We start from the raw sequence: 18891 nt of genomic DNA, 5'->3' as shown, positions 1-18891 counted from the left end.
CCATGGCACCACCTAGCTGTACCCCCAGCACAAATTTCTAAAGGGAGCAACATAACTAATTTGATGTTTGAATAAAATGTTTCTTACCCTCACAAGGCATGATGAATTTGAAAAAAGAAGAAATGAACTAAAGTCTATATGCAATAGAGACATAAGGCTGGCTTATACTACCACTGAGGTTTAATGATAGCTTAAATTAATTTTTAATGCCACGTCCAGATGCATTATGGTAACACCCTAGTGAATAAAGTATCCACATTTCTGAAGAAACAAATTATAAGAACTTAACACAATACCTTAGGGGCCTCTAATAATTAATGCATAATTTGCAATGTATAATATAATCCAGATAGTAGAGTAACTTATTTATCTAAATACAATCCACAGTTTTCCTAATGTTTGAAATCAACATTATAGGAAGTCATTTTATTTACCTGCTTCTAAATTACTTTTTTTTCCCTAGTGAGGTAATTGGGGTTAAGTGACTTGCCTAGGGTCACAGAGCTAATAAGTTCTAAGTGTCTGAGGCCGGATTTGAACTCAGGTACTCCTGACTCCAGGGCAGGTGCTCTATCGACTGTGCCACCTAGCCCCCCCATAAATTACTTTTAAAGGAGTGATTTTCATTTCTGTTAATGGAAAAAAGGTTAATGGTATCTAACACATCTTGAATTTTAATAAATAAAATATAGTTTTTGTATTCAAATTATTTTAGTTCATATAGTTTTAAAATGAAGCTTAAATATAAGATAATTTGAGTTCTATTGGAATTATTAAAAATAATAATTTCATTTATTTGTTAATAACAATCCCTGGAAGCCTAATCAGCAAGAATTTAGGTACTTTGGAAAATTTTAAATCAACAAGATGATGAAAAATACGTACCTGAATATAATGAGAACACACTGCTGAACAAGAATTATTTTCGAAATTGTAGAACCTGGCTTCACTGAACCAACTTCTGATAGCAATAGTTGCAGAATATTCATTACTAGGCCCAGTCCATATATTTTCACCAAGGCCACTAAAAACAGGGTGAGATTTTCTCAGTTGTTCTAAATGAGTATTACCTCCAGGAACACATTTCTTTGCCCAGGCCCTGGCAGTTTTTGCCAAACCCTCATCCCAAGTCTGCAAACCAAAACAAATAAATTTTAGTTATGTTTTAAATTACTTCAGCATTCTAAAACGAGATATATACTTGGTCATAAATGAAAACAAGTGTCTCCCAAAAGCCCAGATTGATAAGAGGACCAAAGGGAGAGGAAGGATGATGTAAGCACAAAATGTAAACAAGAGGGATAAACTGGAGTATTCAAAGGGGAAAGGAGTAAAAAAGGAGGGAGTGAAATAGAAACAACATATTTTTTGGAAAGGGGAGATACAAATTAAAGGGAGAAAGATCAGTAATAAAAGTAAATCTAGGACTTGGATTTGGGCAGGAAAGAGGAATTAAAAGGAGGAGGGAGGATATTTTACTACAAACAAAACAAATCAGAAAGACTAATACTGACCTAAGGAAGAGGAGAGGAGGGAATACAATATAAAGTAATTTAATGAAGAAGGCACAAATGTAACCATTTTAAATTTAAATATGAATGGATTAAATACCTCTGTAAAAGAAGAATAGAGGAATGGACTTTTAAAAATTGTTTTATTTGAAAAATACATTTAAAACATATTCAAATAGATCTGTGCTCTCACCAAAGTGAATGTCTTCTCCAGTTATAAATATCGCAACCCATCCATGCCTTCTGATGCTGGGCAACTTCTGTCCATGTGCTCTCTCCCACCATGATTTAGTAACTTCTCTTCCTCTGATGAGGTTCATTTATTCCATATCTACCACCCATTTAATATCCTCTTAGCTATTGTCTACCAAATTCCAAGACATTCTTCTTTCCTTAAAGAGGTCAGTGCCTGTCTCATAGTCTTTATTTCCTCCCCAACTCCTGTCGTCATACATATAATATTCATATGCACATGCATGTACTACATGCATACTACATGTATGCATACATGCTACATGTATACATACAGGTAGTATACATATATGTGTATGTATTATATATTCTTATAATTGAATGTATAGTTAAGTAGATAGATGATAGATAGATAATCACTCTCTTAAACATATAACCTCACAGCTCCTAAATTTACTAATTTCCTATGATCAATTCCTTCAACTCACTTCAGTCACAAGCAAAGATAGCAACATTCTTGATCTTGGCATCACCCACAAATGTACCACTTCCATGTTCGTGAACTCTGACATACCCTTATCTTATCACAACCTACTATAATTCCACCTCTCCTAATGCCTTGCTACCCAAAGCCCTTTTATTGAACCACACCATGATTTCTAATTCCTCAACCCCTAAATTCTTTCAAGGCCATGAACTACTCCATGCACTACTTGTTCGACACAATACTGTCCACTTCTCTTGAGTCCCATTCTCCAATCTTGCCCTGATATGCCTCAGCCTTGTATCACTTCCATTGTCTGCTGTCCTCATTCCTACACACATGATGCTAAATGAAGCTTGAGAAAATCACAAAACCATATCAATGGATCTACAAATTTATATTACATAACCTCAACTGAACTTTCACTATTGGAAGGCAATCCTTTTACAAATCCTTAATTGACTCACTATCTCACTTTCCACGGTGGCTCTTCTAAATCTTTTCACCCCAAAATCCTATGGTTTGAAACCACTCATCTACCCTCCTAGTTGAGAACCTCATATTTTACTGAAAAATTGAAACCATTTACAGATAGCTCCTCTTTTCCCCACCTCCTCATCTGTGTTTTGCCACTATCTCCTCCTTCACCTATTTCTTATATAATGAGGTAGCCCTTCTGCTTGCCAACACACTTTTACATGCAACAATGATTCCAATTCTATCCTCTCTTCCCAAACAGATTATTTCCTGTATCATCTCCACTTTCTCACTTATCTTCAATCTCTCCCTGTCTACTTGTTGCTTCTCTATTGCTTACCAATATTCTCATGTCTTTCCCATTCTCAAAAACTCTTACTTGATCTATCTATCCTGATAGCTATCATCTCATATCTCTTCTCCCTTTTGTCACTACATAGGCAAAGGCCAGCTACAATAGGTGCCTCCATTTCTTCTCTTCTTACTCTCTTAATTGCCTACAATCTGGCTGCCAACCTCATCATTCAACCAAAACTCCTCTCTCCAAAGGTACTTAACTGACAATTTCAATATCCTTTACTCAATCTTCATTCTTCTTGACCTCTCTGTAGTCTCTGAAACTCTTCTTCTTGAAACTTATTTAAGTTTTTATAACACTAATCTGTACTAGTACTCCTATCTATAAGACCTTCCTTTCTCAGTCACATTTGTTGTATCTTCATCCAGGTCATGCCTTCTAACACTGCATGTCCCACAGGGCTCTGTTTTTGGCCTTTTTCTATTCTTTCTCTTCTCTATTTCACTTCGTAATCTCATCAACTCTTGGATTTAATTCTTATCTCTATGATAATGATTCTCAAATCACTTGTTAAGCCCTAACCTCTGCTGATCTCCAGTCTCACATCTCCAACTTCCTACTGGACATCTCAAATTGGATATCCCATAGACATTTTAAACTCAACACATCAAAAATTGAATTTATTATTCCCCTTAAACTATCTCCTCTTCCCAACTTTCCTATTACTTTTGAGGGTAGCACCAGGTCTCATAGGCATCTGGGTTGAAATCTGAGTGTTATCTTCTCTCTCATCTCCAAAGTCCAATCTGCCAAGATTGTCAATTATACCTTCAAGTCATCTTTCTTATATGACACCGTCTCTCCTCTAATTCTGCAACTACTCTAGTATAAGCCCTCATTACCTCACACCTGAATTATTACAACAGTCTGCTGGTTAGTCTTCCTACCAAGAGCCTCTCTCTAGACCATGCTCTGCTAAGTTATCATAGTGATCTTAAAGCTCACATCTGACCATGTCACCTCCTTACTCAATAAACTACAGTGGCTTTTTATCACTTCCAGAATAAAATATAAAATCTTGTTTGTTATTTAAAGCTCTTCATAACCTGTCCTCTACCCCCAACCTTCAGAGGGTCTTTACATTTTATACTCTCACCCCCTAAGGTATATTCCGTGATCCAGGGACACTGACTTCTAGCTGACTCCTATGCCTGCAATGATCTCCCTCCTCATCTCTGCCTCTTGGCTTCCTTCAAGTCCCTCCTTCTACAGGAAGCTTTTCCCAATCTCTTTTTTATTATTTTAATTTTTATTTAAAAGTTTCCCCAAGTTACATGTAAGAAAAGAAAAAAAAACAAATTTTTTCACATTGATTTTTTAAAACTTTAAACTTTAAAACTTCTTCCATTTTTCATACATCCTTCTGATAGCATCCTGCTCATTATTTCTTTCACAGTTACTATTGCTACCTGTATTATCCTCCATCCTATTCCCTCCCCTTGATATTTACTCTATTTTCTATCTTCTTTCACCCTATCCCTCCTCAAAAGTGTTTGCTTTTTACTGCCCCCTCCCCCAATCTTCCCTCCCTTCCTTCTCCTGTCCTCCCCTTTTTCCCATCCCCTCCCATTTTCCCTCAGGGCAAAACATATTACTATACCCACTTGAGTGTGTATGTTATTCCCTCTTTGAGCCAATTCTGATGATAGTAAGGCTCACTCACTCCCCTGTTCCTTCCCCATCTTCCCCTCCACTCCATAAGATTTTTCTTCTTTCTTTTATGTGAGCTACTTTACTCCTTCTACCTCTCCCTTTCCCCTTTTTCCAGTGCATTCCTCTTACCCCTTAATTTTATTTTAAAGATGTCATCATGGGTCAGCTAGGTGACACAGTGGACAAAGCACCAGCCCTGGATCCAGGAGGCTCCAAGCCCAAATCCAGCCCCAGACATTAGCCACCCCACCCTGCCTGCCTCCCCAAAACAAGGATAAACAAAAAATAAGTGCTTTACATATATCATCCCTTCATATTCAATTCACACCTGTGCCCTCTAAGTATATTCCTTTCTGCTGCCCTAATACTGAGAAAGTTCTTACGAGTTAGAAGTATTATCTTCCCATGTAGGAATGTAAACAGTTTAACATTTTAATGTCCCTCCTGATTTCTTTTTCCTGTTTGCCTTTTTATGCTTCTCTAGGGTCCTGTATTTGAAAGGCAAATTTTCTATTCAGTTCAGGTTTTGTCATCACAAATGCCTGAAAAACCCCTTTTTCATTAAAGTCCCATTTCCCCCCTGAAAGATTATACTCAATTTTGCTGGGTAAGTGATTTTTGGTTGTAGTTCCAGTTCCTTTTCCCTCCAGAATGTCATATCCCATGCCCTCTGGTTCTTTAATGTAGAAGCTGCTAGATCTTGTGTTATCCTTACTATAACTCCACAGTATTTGAATCCCTTTTTTCTAGCTGTTTGCAATACTTTCTCCTTGACCTAGGAGCTCTGGGATTTGGCTATAACATTCCTGGAAGTTTTCCTTTTGGGATCTCTTTGAGGAGGTGATCTGTGGATTCTTTCAATTTCTATTTTGCCTTCTGCTTCAAGAATATCCAGGCAATTTTCCCTGACAATTTCTTGGAAGATGATGTCTAAACTTTTATTTTGATCATAGTTTTCAGGTAGTCCAATGATTTTCAAATTATTTCTCCTGGATCTATTTTCCAGGTCAGCTGTTTTTCCAAGGAGATATTTCATATTGCCCTCTATTTTAAAAAAATTCATCTGGATTTGCTTTATTGTGTCTTGGTTTCTCATAAAGTCACTCACTTCCATCTGTTCAATCCTAATTCTTAGGCAATTATTTTCTTCAGAGATTTTGTATCTCCTTTTCCATTTGGCTTTTCAAACTGTTGACTTTTTTCTCATGACTTTCATGCATTGCTCTCATTTCTCTTTCCATTTTTTCCCTATACCTCTCTAAATCTTTCCTCTATCTCTTACTTTCTCTTCAAAGTCCTTTTTGAGCACTTCCATGGCCTGAGACCAATTGATATTTTTCTTGGAAGTTTTAGATGCAGGAGCTTTAACTTTGTTATTATCTTCTTCTGAGGGAATTTTCTAGTCTACTTTGCCCCCAAAGAAGCTTTTGATGGCCTGCTTTTTTTTCTGCCTACTCATCTTGACCATCTAGTTCTTGGATTTTAATTAATCTTCTTAACATGTAGTGCTGCTTCCAGGATGGACTGTCCTGAGCTACAGTGTGGCCCAGGGGGGTGATTAGGCTTGTTCTCAGCCTGCCTGGCCTGTAAGTCACCATGGCCCATGTTTTCTTTGACCCAGAATGAGATGTCTGATTGAAATCTGATTCTCTATGGTTGGAAGCTTGGTGTGCCTGTGCCACTCCCCAACTGGGTGGCTGCTGCTTGAGTTTGCTTTGCTGGTTCAGAACATAGGTGCCCCGTGACAGTTCCAGCAGAAATCACAGCTATTATCCCCAACCACTGGACCCCCTCACTGGTCTGTGAGCCAATCTTCAGAAGAAGCAGCTGAAGATTCCAAGGCTCTGGAGGGGCCACCTGCCCGAGGCTGGTCCTGCTCCACATGCTGCGCTTCTCTCTCAGCCCAAACAACAGGTGGTCCTAGTCATCTAATTAAGCCATTTTTCACTGGAAAATAGTCTCACTCTGTTTTTATGTGGGTTATGCTGCTCCAGGAGTTGTTTTAGGCATTATCTTTTGGAGTGTGTAGATGGGTTTGTTGGGAGCGGGGAGAATCACAGTCTTTCTTCCCCCATCTTGGCTCCCCAATCTCTCTTAGTTCTAGTGTCTTCCCTCTGTAGCTTATTTCCCATTTATCCTATATGTAGCTTGTTTGTACATGTTTATTTGCATGTTGTTGTTTCCATTAAGCTGTAAGCTTTTAGGAACAGTGACTAGCTTTTGGCTTTCTTTGTGTCACTAGTGCTTAACATAGTTCCTGGCACATAGTAGGTGCTTTATATATACATATCTACACACATATACACATACACACACATATATATGTATATACATACACATATAATATACAATGCATATATATATACATATATGTACACATATACATACACTTATACATATACATAATGACTGACTTAAGTTCACCATGAGAGTTCAACCATCAAACAGTAGACAATCCTGTTTCTTCTAAAATTGTGAAAGTACCTGTGGATCATTCAGACTGTATACATGGTTGTTTTGTTGTCACTGTCATCGTCGTTGTTTTCATTGTGAAACTAGCCCATCTCCCTTTTTGATTTATGAATTTAATGACATTCTTTTTGCCAACTCTTCAAAGTTTCTTATTCATTTTATATAAAAGCACATTTATGCCCACCATACATCTATTTACATGATACTAATTTTAAATTCCTTGGAGATTGTAATGTTTCATGACTTGCAATTATATGACATACTGGCATGATATTTATATTAAAAATATGAGCCTTTTCCTGGAGGTAGTTTGAGGTCATTTAAAAAAAAACAACCTTTTTTAATTTCCCAAAGGATATTTATCCCACTCTCCATTTCTTCTTTTATTAGAAGCCCAATTTAGGTTGACTGTTTAACTGTATTTCATAATCTTTGCAATAGACATTCTCCCTTTATACACTTTTTTTCCTATTTGGATAGTTAAGCCAAATTCTATTTAGTAGTTAAGATCTCTAAAGTGTGGTAGGGTTTGATATAAATAGCATAATCTCATTTACAAATAAGAACATTTAAAAGGCCTTATAATCTAAAGTGTAAAGGGTACATAGCCTGGATAGATAGATTACACAGTGTTTCATGATTAAAATTTTTTTGAAAACTATTTTATTATAACTGATTTCCTTTGTAAGGCTGTGTATTTCACTTCTTGTGTTTAAAAAACTTTTTTGAGATGAGATCCATAGGCTTTAAATATCTTTCTCTTTCCCTCTCCTCTCCTCTCCTCTCCATTCCTCTCCTTTCTTCTCTTACTTTCCTCCCTTCCTCCCCCCCCACAAATACACAAGCATAAAAGGTTAGGAATCCCATTATTTTAAAATACATTCCTCCTCAACTTGGACTCTTCACTAGATCTCTTTCATCACACTGTCAAATATCTTTTTATGTCTTAGATAATCTATGATAAGATCATTGTTGAATGAGGTTATCTATTAAATCTTTCAAGGAATCTTACATGATCTTGAAATACAGAGGGGCAATACTTTGTTGGAAAAAAGCCTTTAAGGCAAAGTTTTACTCTACTGAATCACTAAAAATAACCAACAAACAATAACCACTGAAGGATCTTGTATTCTTTATCTTTCCATCAATGGTGTGACGGTAAAGGTGAGGTTCACTATGGAATGTGGCTTGAAAAAACTAGGACATTCCCTATTGATACCCTTACATCAAGGATGACATTGATGTAGGTGATTTTAACAAAAAATTTTATGTAGATGGGAAAGTAGATATATAGATCAATACTTTTCTCAGGCACTTAAAATATTAATAAGGTCTGAAAAATCTTTCAGATTTTTCCAAATTTGACATCTTCTCTCCTTTAGATACCTTGTTAATTAATCCTTTAATGTTCTCACAATTGTTCTGACTCCAGCACAGATTTCCTTCCTCTCTCTCTTTCTCTACACATATATACATATGTATATATACATATGTGTATATACATGCACATATATAAAGAAAAACAATGGGAAAAGTAGCTATATATACATATAAATACATATCCACATATATAGTCATATGTGTATGTATGTGTATGTATGTATGTGTGTATGTATGTATGTATGTATCTATATCTCACCATCCCCTAGATAAATGGTATATACCAGCTACTTTTTTTCCATCTGTTGTTTTCTTTAGTGTCACGTCTATCTCTACCATTTACCTAGGTGATGGTGATGTTAAAGTCCAAGTGTAATGGTTCCCCTTTCTTTGATTGTGAAAAAAGTTTGTTTTAAAAACTTCACAGAGGGAGCAGCTAGGTAAAGCAATGAATGAAGTACTGGCCCTGGATTAGGGAGGACCTGAGTTCAAATCTGACTTTTGATACTTGACACTTACTAGCCGTGTGACCTTGAACAAGTCACTTAACCCTTATTGCCTCGCCCCCCCCCCAAAAAACAAAACAAAAACAAAAAACAAACCCTTTACAGAAATGAAGTAAGCAGAACCAGGAGAACATTGTGCACAGTAACAGTAACATTGTACAATGATCAACTATGAATGACTTAGATATTCTCAGAAATACAATGATCCAAGATAATTCCAAAGGACTCATGATGGAAAATGCTATTCACATCCAGAGAAAGAACTAGAGTCTGAATGCAGATCAAAGCATGCTATTTTCACATTCTTTATCTGTTTCATGTTTTTTTTTTTCCTTTTGGTCTTTTTCTTCTTTCACAACATGACTAATATGGAAATATTACATGACTGTTCATGTATAACCTTTTAAAAATTCTTACCTTTTTAGGGAGCAGGGGAGAAAATTTGGAACTCAAAATTTATTTACACGTAATTGGAATAAAATAAAATTTAAAATTTTTAAGTGTTTAGAAATTTAAAAAAAAATCTTTGCAGGTCTCTTTCATTTGTCTTCTGTTTGTTGTCCTTCCATTTTCATCCTTAAATGTTAAAAGAAATGACTTTACTTGGTTGGGATTTATGGTTGTGGTAACTACTCTCTCTGTTGCATATTAAGCAAGTTTTTCCATAAAAATATAGCAAAACTGTTGAAATGCTGACATAGCTTATGGGTGGCCCAAATATAAAAGCAAGCCCAGGCAGAAGCTCCTCCTTCAGGGTCCACTTCCACAATGGCATGCCAACACAAAGACAGTAAAGTTAGGATCAACTAAATACCCTTAAATAATACTAAATAGCCATACCCTTGCTGAATAATATTTCCTTGATATGGGTTGATAACCTAGTTTCCTTAAATGCTGCATGGTCTCTGTGTGTCTCACCTTGTTACAATTTTGAATCTAAAACATAGGAATGGTCTGAGTCAAGGAGGGCCTAGAACATTTTAAATATAGTTGAGGAAGGACTGAATCAAAATAAGCTTTTTGAAGTGTTAGATAAAGGCTATTAAGAGGAAGCTGAGTCCCTGGTCACTGGAGGTCCTGATAAGGAAGCCATGCAGCCTAAGTTATCCTCAATGGTTCTGGTAGTGCTGGCAGCAAACCATGAGGTATCTGTGAGTCACCTAGGAGGATTAGAAAATAAACTCTGTGGGCATTTAGCAACTATGCATATTTTAATGTTCTTTGGGCATGTAAGAAACATTCTGTGGAGATGGCATAGTAGTAATAAGGAACTTCAATTATCCAAACATCTACTCGAAATGTCTATCTCTCTCCACCTCTACCACTGGCCTAAGAGCAAAGCAGCTAAAACTTGTTTACTTCCTTAGTGATCATTTCATATTTCAAAAGGTAGAGGCAACAGAAAAATTCCATTACAGTTCTGATTCTCACTAATAAGGGAAGAACTGGGGAGGAAATGATGGGAATCTTGGGAATATATAACCACTCAATCCAAGAATTTATACCACTAAAGTTTCTTTGCACCCTAGATTTTGGGAAAGCAGATTTCTATGGGTTCAGAGGAAAGATAGGTAGGATACCATGGACTGAAATAATTCAGGCAAAATTATCTCAGGAAGGATAGGGTATGCTCAAGTATGAAATATTGAAGACACAAAGGGAAAAATTTCCAATGAGAAAGCAAATGAGATTTGTCTGAAGAGGTTGGATTTGTCTGAAGAGGTACACAGGGAACTCACCAGTCAACTTAAGAGTTCAATCATGTTCAGTCATGTCGGACTCTTTGTGACCCCATCTGGATTTTCCTGGCAAAGATATTGGAGTGGTTTGTCATTTCCTTCTCCAGCTCATTTTACAGATGAGAAAACTGAGGCAAATAGGCTTAAGTGCCTTGACCAGGGTCACATGGCTAATAAGTGTGTGAGGCCAGATTTGAACTCATGAAGATGTGTTTTCTGACTCCAGGCTCAATACTCTATCTGTTGTACCATGCGGCTGGCCTTAAACCAACTTAGATTTTAATTTTTAAAAGAAATGAATAAAATATGGAAACAAAATCAGGTAATAGAAATTAGGCAAACTAAGGATAAAAAGTAGGTTTTATTAATATTGCAAGAAAAAAGGGGAGGATTTAAGAATTTTAATTTTAAGAATTTTCTTGGAGTGAAAAGTATGACTGAGAACAGAGAAGGTGAAGCACTGCTCAATTCTCATTTCGTTTCTGTTTTCTCTGAAAACTATACTCATCTTTAAACTAGAAATGATAGAACAAAAATGAGTAGAAAGTTAACACCTGACATTAGTAGGGGCACATGAAGAAATAAATATATCACCTGGTCCAGATGATCAACCCCCTCTTTTCCTGAAAAAGAAAAAAACTGAGATAGGATTGCTAAGAAAAATCATGGAAAATGAGAAATGTATCATAAGACTAGAAGAGGATAAATTTTCTATTTTTTAAAAGGGAAGAAGACAGAGTCTGCAAACAACAGGCCAGGGAATTGACTTCGAATTCTAGGAAAACTCTACAGCATATCATTAAAGTGATTATGAAGCTAAGATCTAGGAAGGGAAGCAGTGTGAACAAAGAGCCAACATGGCTTAATGAAGACTAAGCTATATCCAGCTAACCTCATTTCCTTTCTTGATGAGTTTACTTAACTAGTATATGAGGGGAATATTGTGGATATAATTTACCTGTATTTTAGCAAATCTTTTGATAATCTATTTCATACTACTCTTATGGAGCAGATAGAAAAATGTTAATTATATTCTAATTCAATTAGAAGGATTCCTAAAAAAAATTTTATAGAGAATTTATTTTGTATATAGGTTGAACTAGATGTCTACTGAGGTCCCTTTCAATTCTCAGATTCTATAATTCAACTCTCAAATTTTGTGATTCTGTGGTATAGATCTGGTATATGAACATAATAAAATATCATTGTTCTATAAGAAATGATGAAATAGATAATTTCAAAGAAACCTGAGATGATTTGGAGGAACTGATATAGAATGAAGTGAACAGGGTCAGGAAAACAATTTGTGTAGTAATAGCAGCACTAAAAGAAAAACAACTTTGAAAGAATTAAGAACTCTGATGAATGTAATGCCAACAATAACTCTAGAGGACTGAGGATGAAACATGCTATCTGCTGCTTGAGAAATGGGTGCTGGCCTCAAAGAGCAGAATGAGACATTTTTTGATTAAGCATCTGTATGGAATTGTTTTACTTTTGCTTATTTGTTATGAGGATTATGTTTTTCTCTTTTTATTTAGTGGGATGAGGGGAGTTATTGTGTTGCAAAACAATGTAAAAAGAGGATTTGGCTTTAATTTAAAATCTTCTATATTATCTCCTAATAAAAGTTTTAGGCAATCTTTAAATGCTTGAAATCAAGTTGAGGTTTTTTTTTCTTTCTTTATTAGAATTGTTGCATTCTGAAGGGATAGTTTTTTTTTTAAATAAGCCTGTGTCATGAACATTAAAATTTTAGTTACCAACGTTTCCCCCTTCGTTGATTATTTATTTAAAATAACAAGTTATTTAGTTTCCACATCTTCATCTGCAATGACCTTTTCTCTGATAATTTTGACATTATACAACTGAACTCAATTTTTAAAGCAACTGAACCAAAGTTTGCAGTTAAAGTTTCTTCACTATTCACTTCATTTCCATTTTCCTTTACTGTTTCAATTATTATAACTTAAAGCTTTTGCCTGAAGAGCAACTTTGCTAAAAGAAATGTTTTTGATTGTAATCTTCAAACTATATAGCTAAAAGGTTTTCCATTTCTATCATCATGATTTTTTTCTTGTAGGTATTTGCAAACTTTTTTTAATTTAGAAATTTATTTTCCCTAAATTACATGTAAAAACAAATTTTGACATTGGTTTTTAAAACTTTGTGTTCCAAATTCTCTTTTTCCCTCCGCACCCCCCCCTTTAAGAACTCAAGCAATTCAATATAAGTTATACATGTGTAGTCATGCAAAACATTTCCAAATTAGTCAGGTTGTTAAAAAAAAGCTTTAGAAAAAGGAATTTAAAAAATTATGCTTTAATCTGTATGCAGACATCATCAGTTCTTTATCTGGAGATGGAGTGCATTTTTCATAAGTCCTTCAGAGTTATCTTAGATCATTGTATTGCTGAAAATAACTATGTAATTCACTGCAGATCATCTAACAATATAGCTGTTATTTTGTATACAGTACATTTCACATTGCATCCATTCATGTGTAACAATTAGAATGACGCCACCTGCTGGAGGCTTACTGTAGAAAAGCTCTGCCATGAGGAGACGGCCTCTGAAGGCAAGCCATGAGGTCAAGGTCCTTGGTGTCAGGAAGTGACATTTGCTTGTGGGTAATGTCTATCAAGGCTACCAGCCAATCAACTTGAGGAGCCTCCCATTTCTGGGAGGAGGATGCAAAGGAAGAAGCAGATGCTGTTGGGACTGTGCTTCCTCTTTGGTTGAGAGACATCGGCATGGTAGCAGTGAACTTCAGAAGTGGGAGATTAGGAAGGCTAGGATTGCCAGGTTATAAGAAATCTCTTCTCAATCTTTCTTTTTCTTTTGCTATCTTTCAATAAACCCTTAAAAAAATTCTAAACTCATTTATCAGTGATTTTAGTCAGTTTCCCCCCAAAACTGGGTGGGGGGACAGATTAGAACCCACATTTAGAATTTTAAATTATACACATGCAAGTCCAGGTTTTTCTTATAGCATCCTGTTCATCATTTCTTAAAGCACAAAAGTGTTCCATCATAATCTCATCTCACAATTTGTTCAGTCATTCCCCAATTGATAGCCATTCCCCAATTTCGAATTCAACTTTTATTTTTTAATCTCTTTTTGGATACCAACCTACTAGTGGTATTACTAGGTCAAAGAGTATGTATGGGTTTACAGCATTTTGGCCATAGTTCCAAATTGCTCTACAGAATGTTTGAATCAGTTTACATTACCAAGAGTGTATTAATGTCTCATTTTCCCTATTTCCCCTACAACATTTTTCATTTTCCTCTGCTGTCCTATTATCCAATCCAATAGGTATGAGGTAGTACTCCAAACTTGTTTTGACCTGCATCTCTCCAATCAATAATGATTTAGAGAATTTTTTTTTCATATGATTATAGGTAGCCTTGATTATTTCATCTGAAGACTTCATATATTTTGATCCTCTATCAGTTGGGGAATGGCTCCCATGTTAACAAATTTGACTCTGTCCTCTATGTGTTTGAGAACTGAAGCCTATAAGACAAACTTGTTTCAATTTTTTTCACAGTTACTATTGCTAACTGTATTTCTCTCCATCCTATTCCCTCCCAATGACGTTTGCTCTATTTTCTGTCTTCTTTCACCCTATACCTCCCCAAATATGCCCTCCCTTCTTTCACCACCACCCCCATCCCCTTCCCCTCCTACTTTCCTGCAGGGTAAGACAGATTACTATACCCAAGTGAATATTATTCCCTCTTTGAGCCAATTCTGAGGAAAGTAAGGTTCCCTCACTCCCAGCACCTCCCCCATCTTCCCCTCCACTTTAAGCTTTTTGGGTTTCTTTTATGTGAGGTACTTTACCCCATTTCATCTCTCCCTTTCCCTTTCTCCCACTGCATTCCTCTCACCATTTAATATTATTTTTTAAAAGATATCACCTCTTCATATTCAACTCACACCTGTGCCCTCTGTCTAAATATACTCCACATTGCTGCCCTAATAATGAGAGAATTTTTATGAATTATAAGTATAATTTTCCCATGTAGGAATGTAAACAGTTTAACCTTTTAATATCCTTTATGATTTATTTTTCCTGTTTACTTTTTTATGCTTCTCTAGAGTCTTGTATTTGAAAGTCAAATTTCCTATTCAATTCAGGTCTTTTCATCAAGAATGCTTGGAAGTTCTCTCTTTCATTGAATTCCCACTTTTCCCCCTGAAAGATTATACACAGTTTTGCTGGGTAGGTGATTCTTGGCTGTAATCCCAGTTCCTTTGCCCTTTGGAATATCATGTTCCAAGCCCTCTGATCCTTTAATGTAGAAGCTGCCATATTTTGTGTTATCCCAATTGCAGCTCCACAATACTTGAATTGTTTATTTCTGGCTGCTTGCAATATTTTCTCCTTGACCTGGAAGCTCTGGAAGTTGTCAATAATATTCCTGGAAGTTTTCCTTTTGGGATCTCTTTGAGGAGGTGATCTCTGGATTCTTTCAATTTCTATTTTACCTTCTACTTCTAGAATATCAGGGCAATTTCCCCTGACAATTTATTGAAAGTTAATGGTTAGGCTATATTTTTGATCATGGTTTTCAGGTAGTCCAATGATTTTCAAATGATCTCTCCTGGATATATTTTCTAGGTCAGCTGTTTTTCCAATGATATATTTAACATTGCCTTCTATGTTTTCATTCTTTTGGTTTTGCTTTATTGTTTCTTGATTTCTCATGAAGTCATCAGCTTCCATTTGCTCAATTCTAATTTTTAAGGAATTATTTTCTTCAGAAAGCTTTTGCACCTTCTTTTCCATTTATCCAATTTGGCTTTTCAAACTGTTGACTTTTTTTTCATGATTTTCTTGCATCACTCTCACTTCTCTTTCCATTTTTTACTCTACTTCTCTTATTTTATTTTCGGGTTTTGTTGTTGTTGTTGTTGTTGTAGTTGTTGTTTTTGCAGGGCAATGAGGGTTAAATGACTTGCACAAGATCACACAGCTAGTAAGTGTCAAGTGTCTGAGGCTGGATTTGAACTCAGGTCCTTCTGAATCTAGGGCCAGTGCTTTATCCACTGTGCCACCTAGCTTCTCCTCTTACTTTATTTTCAAAGTTCTTTTTGAACCCTTCTATGGTCTGAGACCAATTCATATTTTTCTTGGAAGCTCTGGATGTAGGAGCTTTGACTTTGTTATCTTCTTCGGAGGGTGTATTTTGATCTTCCTTGTCACCTTAGATACTTTATAGGGTCAGCATTCTTTTCTGTTTGCTTATTTTTCCAGTCTATTTCTTGACTTTTAACTTTTTGTTAAAGTGGGGGGACTGCTTCCAGGGTAGAGGGTGTACTGACCCAAGCTTCAGGGGGTTTGAGCAGCTGTTTTCAGAGATACTTCTAGGAATTTGTAAGTCCTTAGTTCTTCGAAGGTTGTATGATTTAAGAAGTATGTTCACTATTTTCCTGGCCTGTGCTCTGGTCTGCAAGCAACCACAGGCCTGCTTCTCTGCCTGGGAACCTGGAACAGTCTTGCTCCACTGTGGCTGCAAGCTTTTGTGTGCTTGTGCTCCTCCCCCACCTGGGACCACCACCTAAGACCAAGACCCTGATTTAAGTACAGCAAAACAACAGAGTTCCACTTCAACGCTAGCAAAGAGCTTTGGGACCTCCTTTATTTACTTATTTACTTGTTTTTAGCATGCTGTATTTTTATTTACTTTGTTAAACATCTTTCAATTACTTTTTTTTTTTGGTGGGGCAACCCCTGTAATCTCCTCCTGGCCAACTGCTTGACATCCTCACCATCTATGGGCTGAGTTCCAGAAGTAGCTCCTGCCACAGCTGATTCATCCTGGATCATTGGGGCTGGGTCTATGCTGGGGCTGCGTCTATGCTGGGGCTGGGGCTGCGTCTATGCTGGGGCTGGGGCTATGCTGGGGCTGGATCTGTACTGGGACAGCCTGTGCTGGGCAGTGCTCCACTGTTACCCGGTACAACAGACCTTTCCTGATGACCTTAGTTGTCTTTGACTGGAAAATCATTTCACCCTGTCCTTTTGTGGGTTCTGCTGCTCCAGGAATTGTCTTATGACATTATTTGAAGGTATTTGGAGGGGTCTTGGAGAGAGCTCAGGCAAGTTACTGCCTTTCCTCTGCCATCTTGGCTCCATCCCATTTGCAAATATTTTACAAAAAGTTGATGCAACTTTACCTTTTCCTTTTATTTTGCTGGGTTTTATATAATCTTCTGTACCAAAGATTAAAGCATTCTGACATCTTGTCCTATTTTAGATTTCCTATTACCTCATGATATTCGATTACATCAAATTTTTTGTTCTAATATATTAACAAGCCTCTTCCTTTGACCATATTAGAATACGTAATGCATAAACAGAATCTTTGACCATAATAGAATACATAATCCATAAGCATATATGAGATGCCAAATCCCAGATCACTCTTGATCCTCCCAGCTCCTGCCACTGTGGAACTGATACCTATCTCCTTTCCTGGTTCCAGACACCAAACTGGCTGGCCTCCCTCTGCATTTGCCCTCTGGATAAATGGATGGTAAACCTCAACAACTATTGATTCAGTAACAAACCCCTAATAGGAGGCAACATGTCCACTGTTGAGACAGAATGATTAGGGCAAACTCATTATTGCTCCCCCCTTAAATGGGTTAAAATGTTCATTATCATGATTTACCTTAAAGAAATTTTGCCACACCCCACCCCAATTGCCCTTCCTCTCAACTGACTACTCCCACTAAGACAATCAGGGTAATGTGGTGATTGATGACAGCCCCTTGATTATTTCATAAGGGCAATGCCAACATGCCAGATGATATGTACTTGACCCACCATGCCTCCCCCCCAAATATAACACCCTTCTTATCCTGTTGAAAGTGGACAACTTATAAGGAATGCAATATGTAACTTACATTTCCCTGATCTGAGAGGGGAACTTAAGACTGGCCCCAAACAAGTTTTGATCTTGGGCAGGGTAGAGGGAGACAGAAATCAAGGACAGATCCAGCCACAGAGAAAGATAAGACTGCTTGTTTTACTATCTAGCGGGGAATTAGGCCATACATTTAAAAGAAAAGTTCCAGGTCTTAGACCTAGGAGATAAAAGGGAAGAGACAGAGAGAACTACCAGCCTCACCACATGGAGAAAGTGATGGGATCCAGAAAGTTCCCCAAGGGGAAACCTACACAGATCTCTTGTCAAGAGAAACATCAGAAAGTTCCAGGGGACTCATAATGGAAAAGGCTCTCCAAATCCAGAAAAAAAAAAAAAAAAAGAACCGTGGAATATGGATGCTGATTGAAGCATGCTATTTCTTTTGTTTTTGGTGCTGTTGTTTTTCTATTTTGAGGTTTTTCCTTATTGCTCTGATTCTTCTCTTATACCATGACTGATGCAGAAATATGTTTAATGTTGTTATGTATGTGTATATATGTGTATATGTGTGTATATATATATGTGCATATATACATATATATTTACATACACACACACATATATATAAAACCTATATCTGATTACCTGCTGTCTGGGGGAAGGGGGGAGGGAGGGGAGGGAGGGAGAAAAATTTGAAATGGAAATCTTATGTAAACAAATGCAGAAAGCTATCTTTACATGTAACTGGAAAATAATAAAATACTTTTATTTTAAAAAAACAAAACAGAAAAGATCTTGAAAAAAATAAATAAACTTTCACCTTTAAAAAAAAAAAGAGAAACATCAGAGCACTTATACAGGCAGAAGATGAGAATGGGGACCCCCAAGATAGATGGAGGAGGACCTTTGACTTAGGGAGTCACCACTTCACACAGGGACCATTTGTCTGATCATGCTTATTTCTACTCTGACCTAAGTCTACTTCGGGGACACCAGGGTAGACTAGGAGTGTTGCCCTGCTACTTGGCCTCACTTGGCCTTGTCATCACAATGGGCTCTCCTAGAGGAACTCACTTCATGGGACTTCTGGGCCTAGAATTATCCTGAAATACTATCATTTATACATATGGAAATTTGCTGGTTATATTTAATACTAACATAGACATAGTGAAATATTTTTAAATGTCATTTTTTTTTAGCATGCTGTATTTTTATTTACTTTGTTAAACATCTT

The 18891-nt window shown here is 36.7% G+C and overlaps 1 protein-coding gene across 1 annotated transcript in view; it reads right to left on the bottom strand.

The window, feature by feature from the left end:
• Nucleotides 1-18891, bottom strand: part of GLIPR1L2 (GLIPR1 like 2) — a 57743-nt gene that overhangs the window by 38288 nt on the left and 564 nt on the right. The window contains 1 exon segment of the mRNA XM_043967691.1: nt 886-1131. Within this exon segment, the coding sequence (XP_043823626.1) occupies nt 886-1131 (246 nt within the window).

The sequence above is a fragment of the Dromiciops gliroides genome, chromosome 5 (genome assembly GCF_019393635.1).
Source record: "Dromiciops gliroides isolate mDroGli1 chromosome 5, mDroGli1.pri, whole genome shotgun sequence".
Lineage (NCBI taxonomy): Eukaryota > Metazoa > Chordata > Mammalia > Microbiotheria > Microbiotheriidae > Dromiciops > Dromiciops gliroides.
Note: the sequence above shows the minus strand (reverse complement) of the source record. Positions and strands in the feature narration are given on the sequence as shown.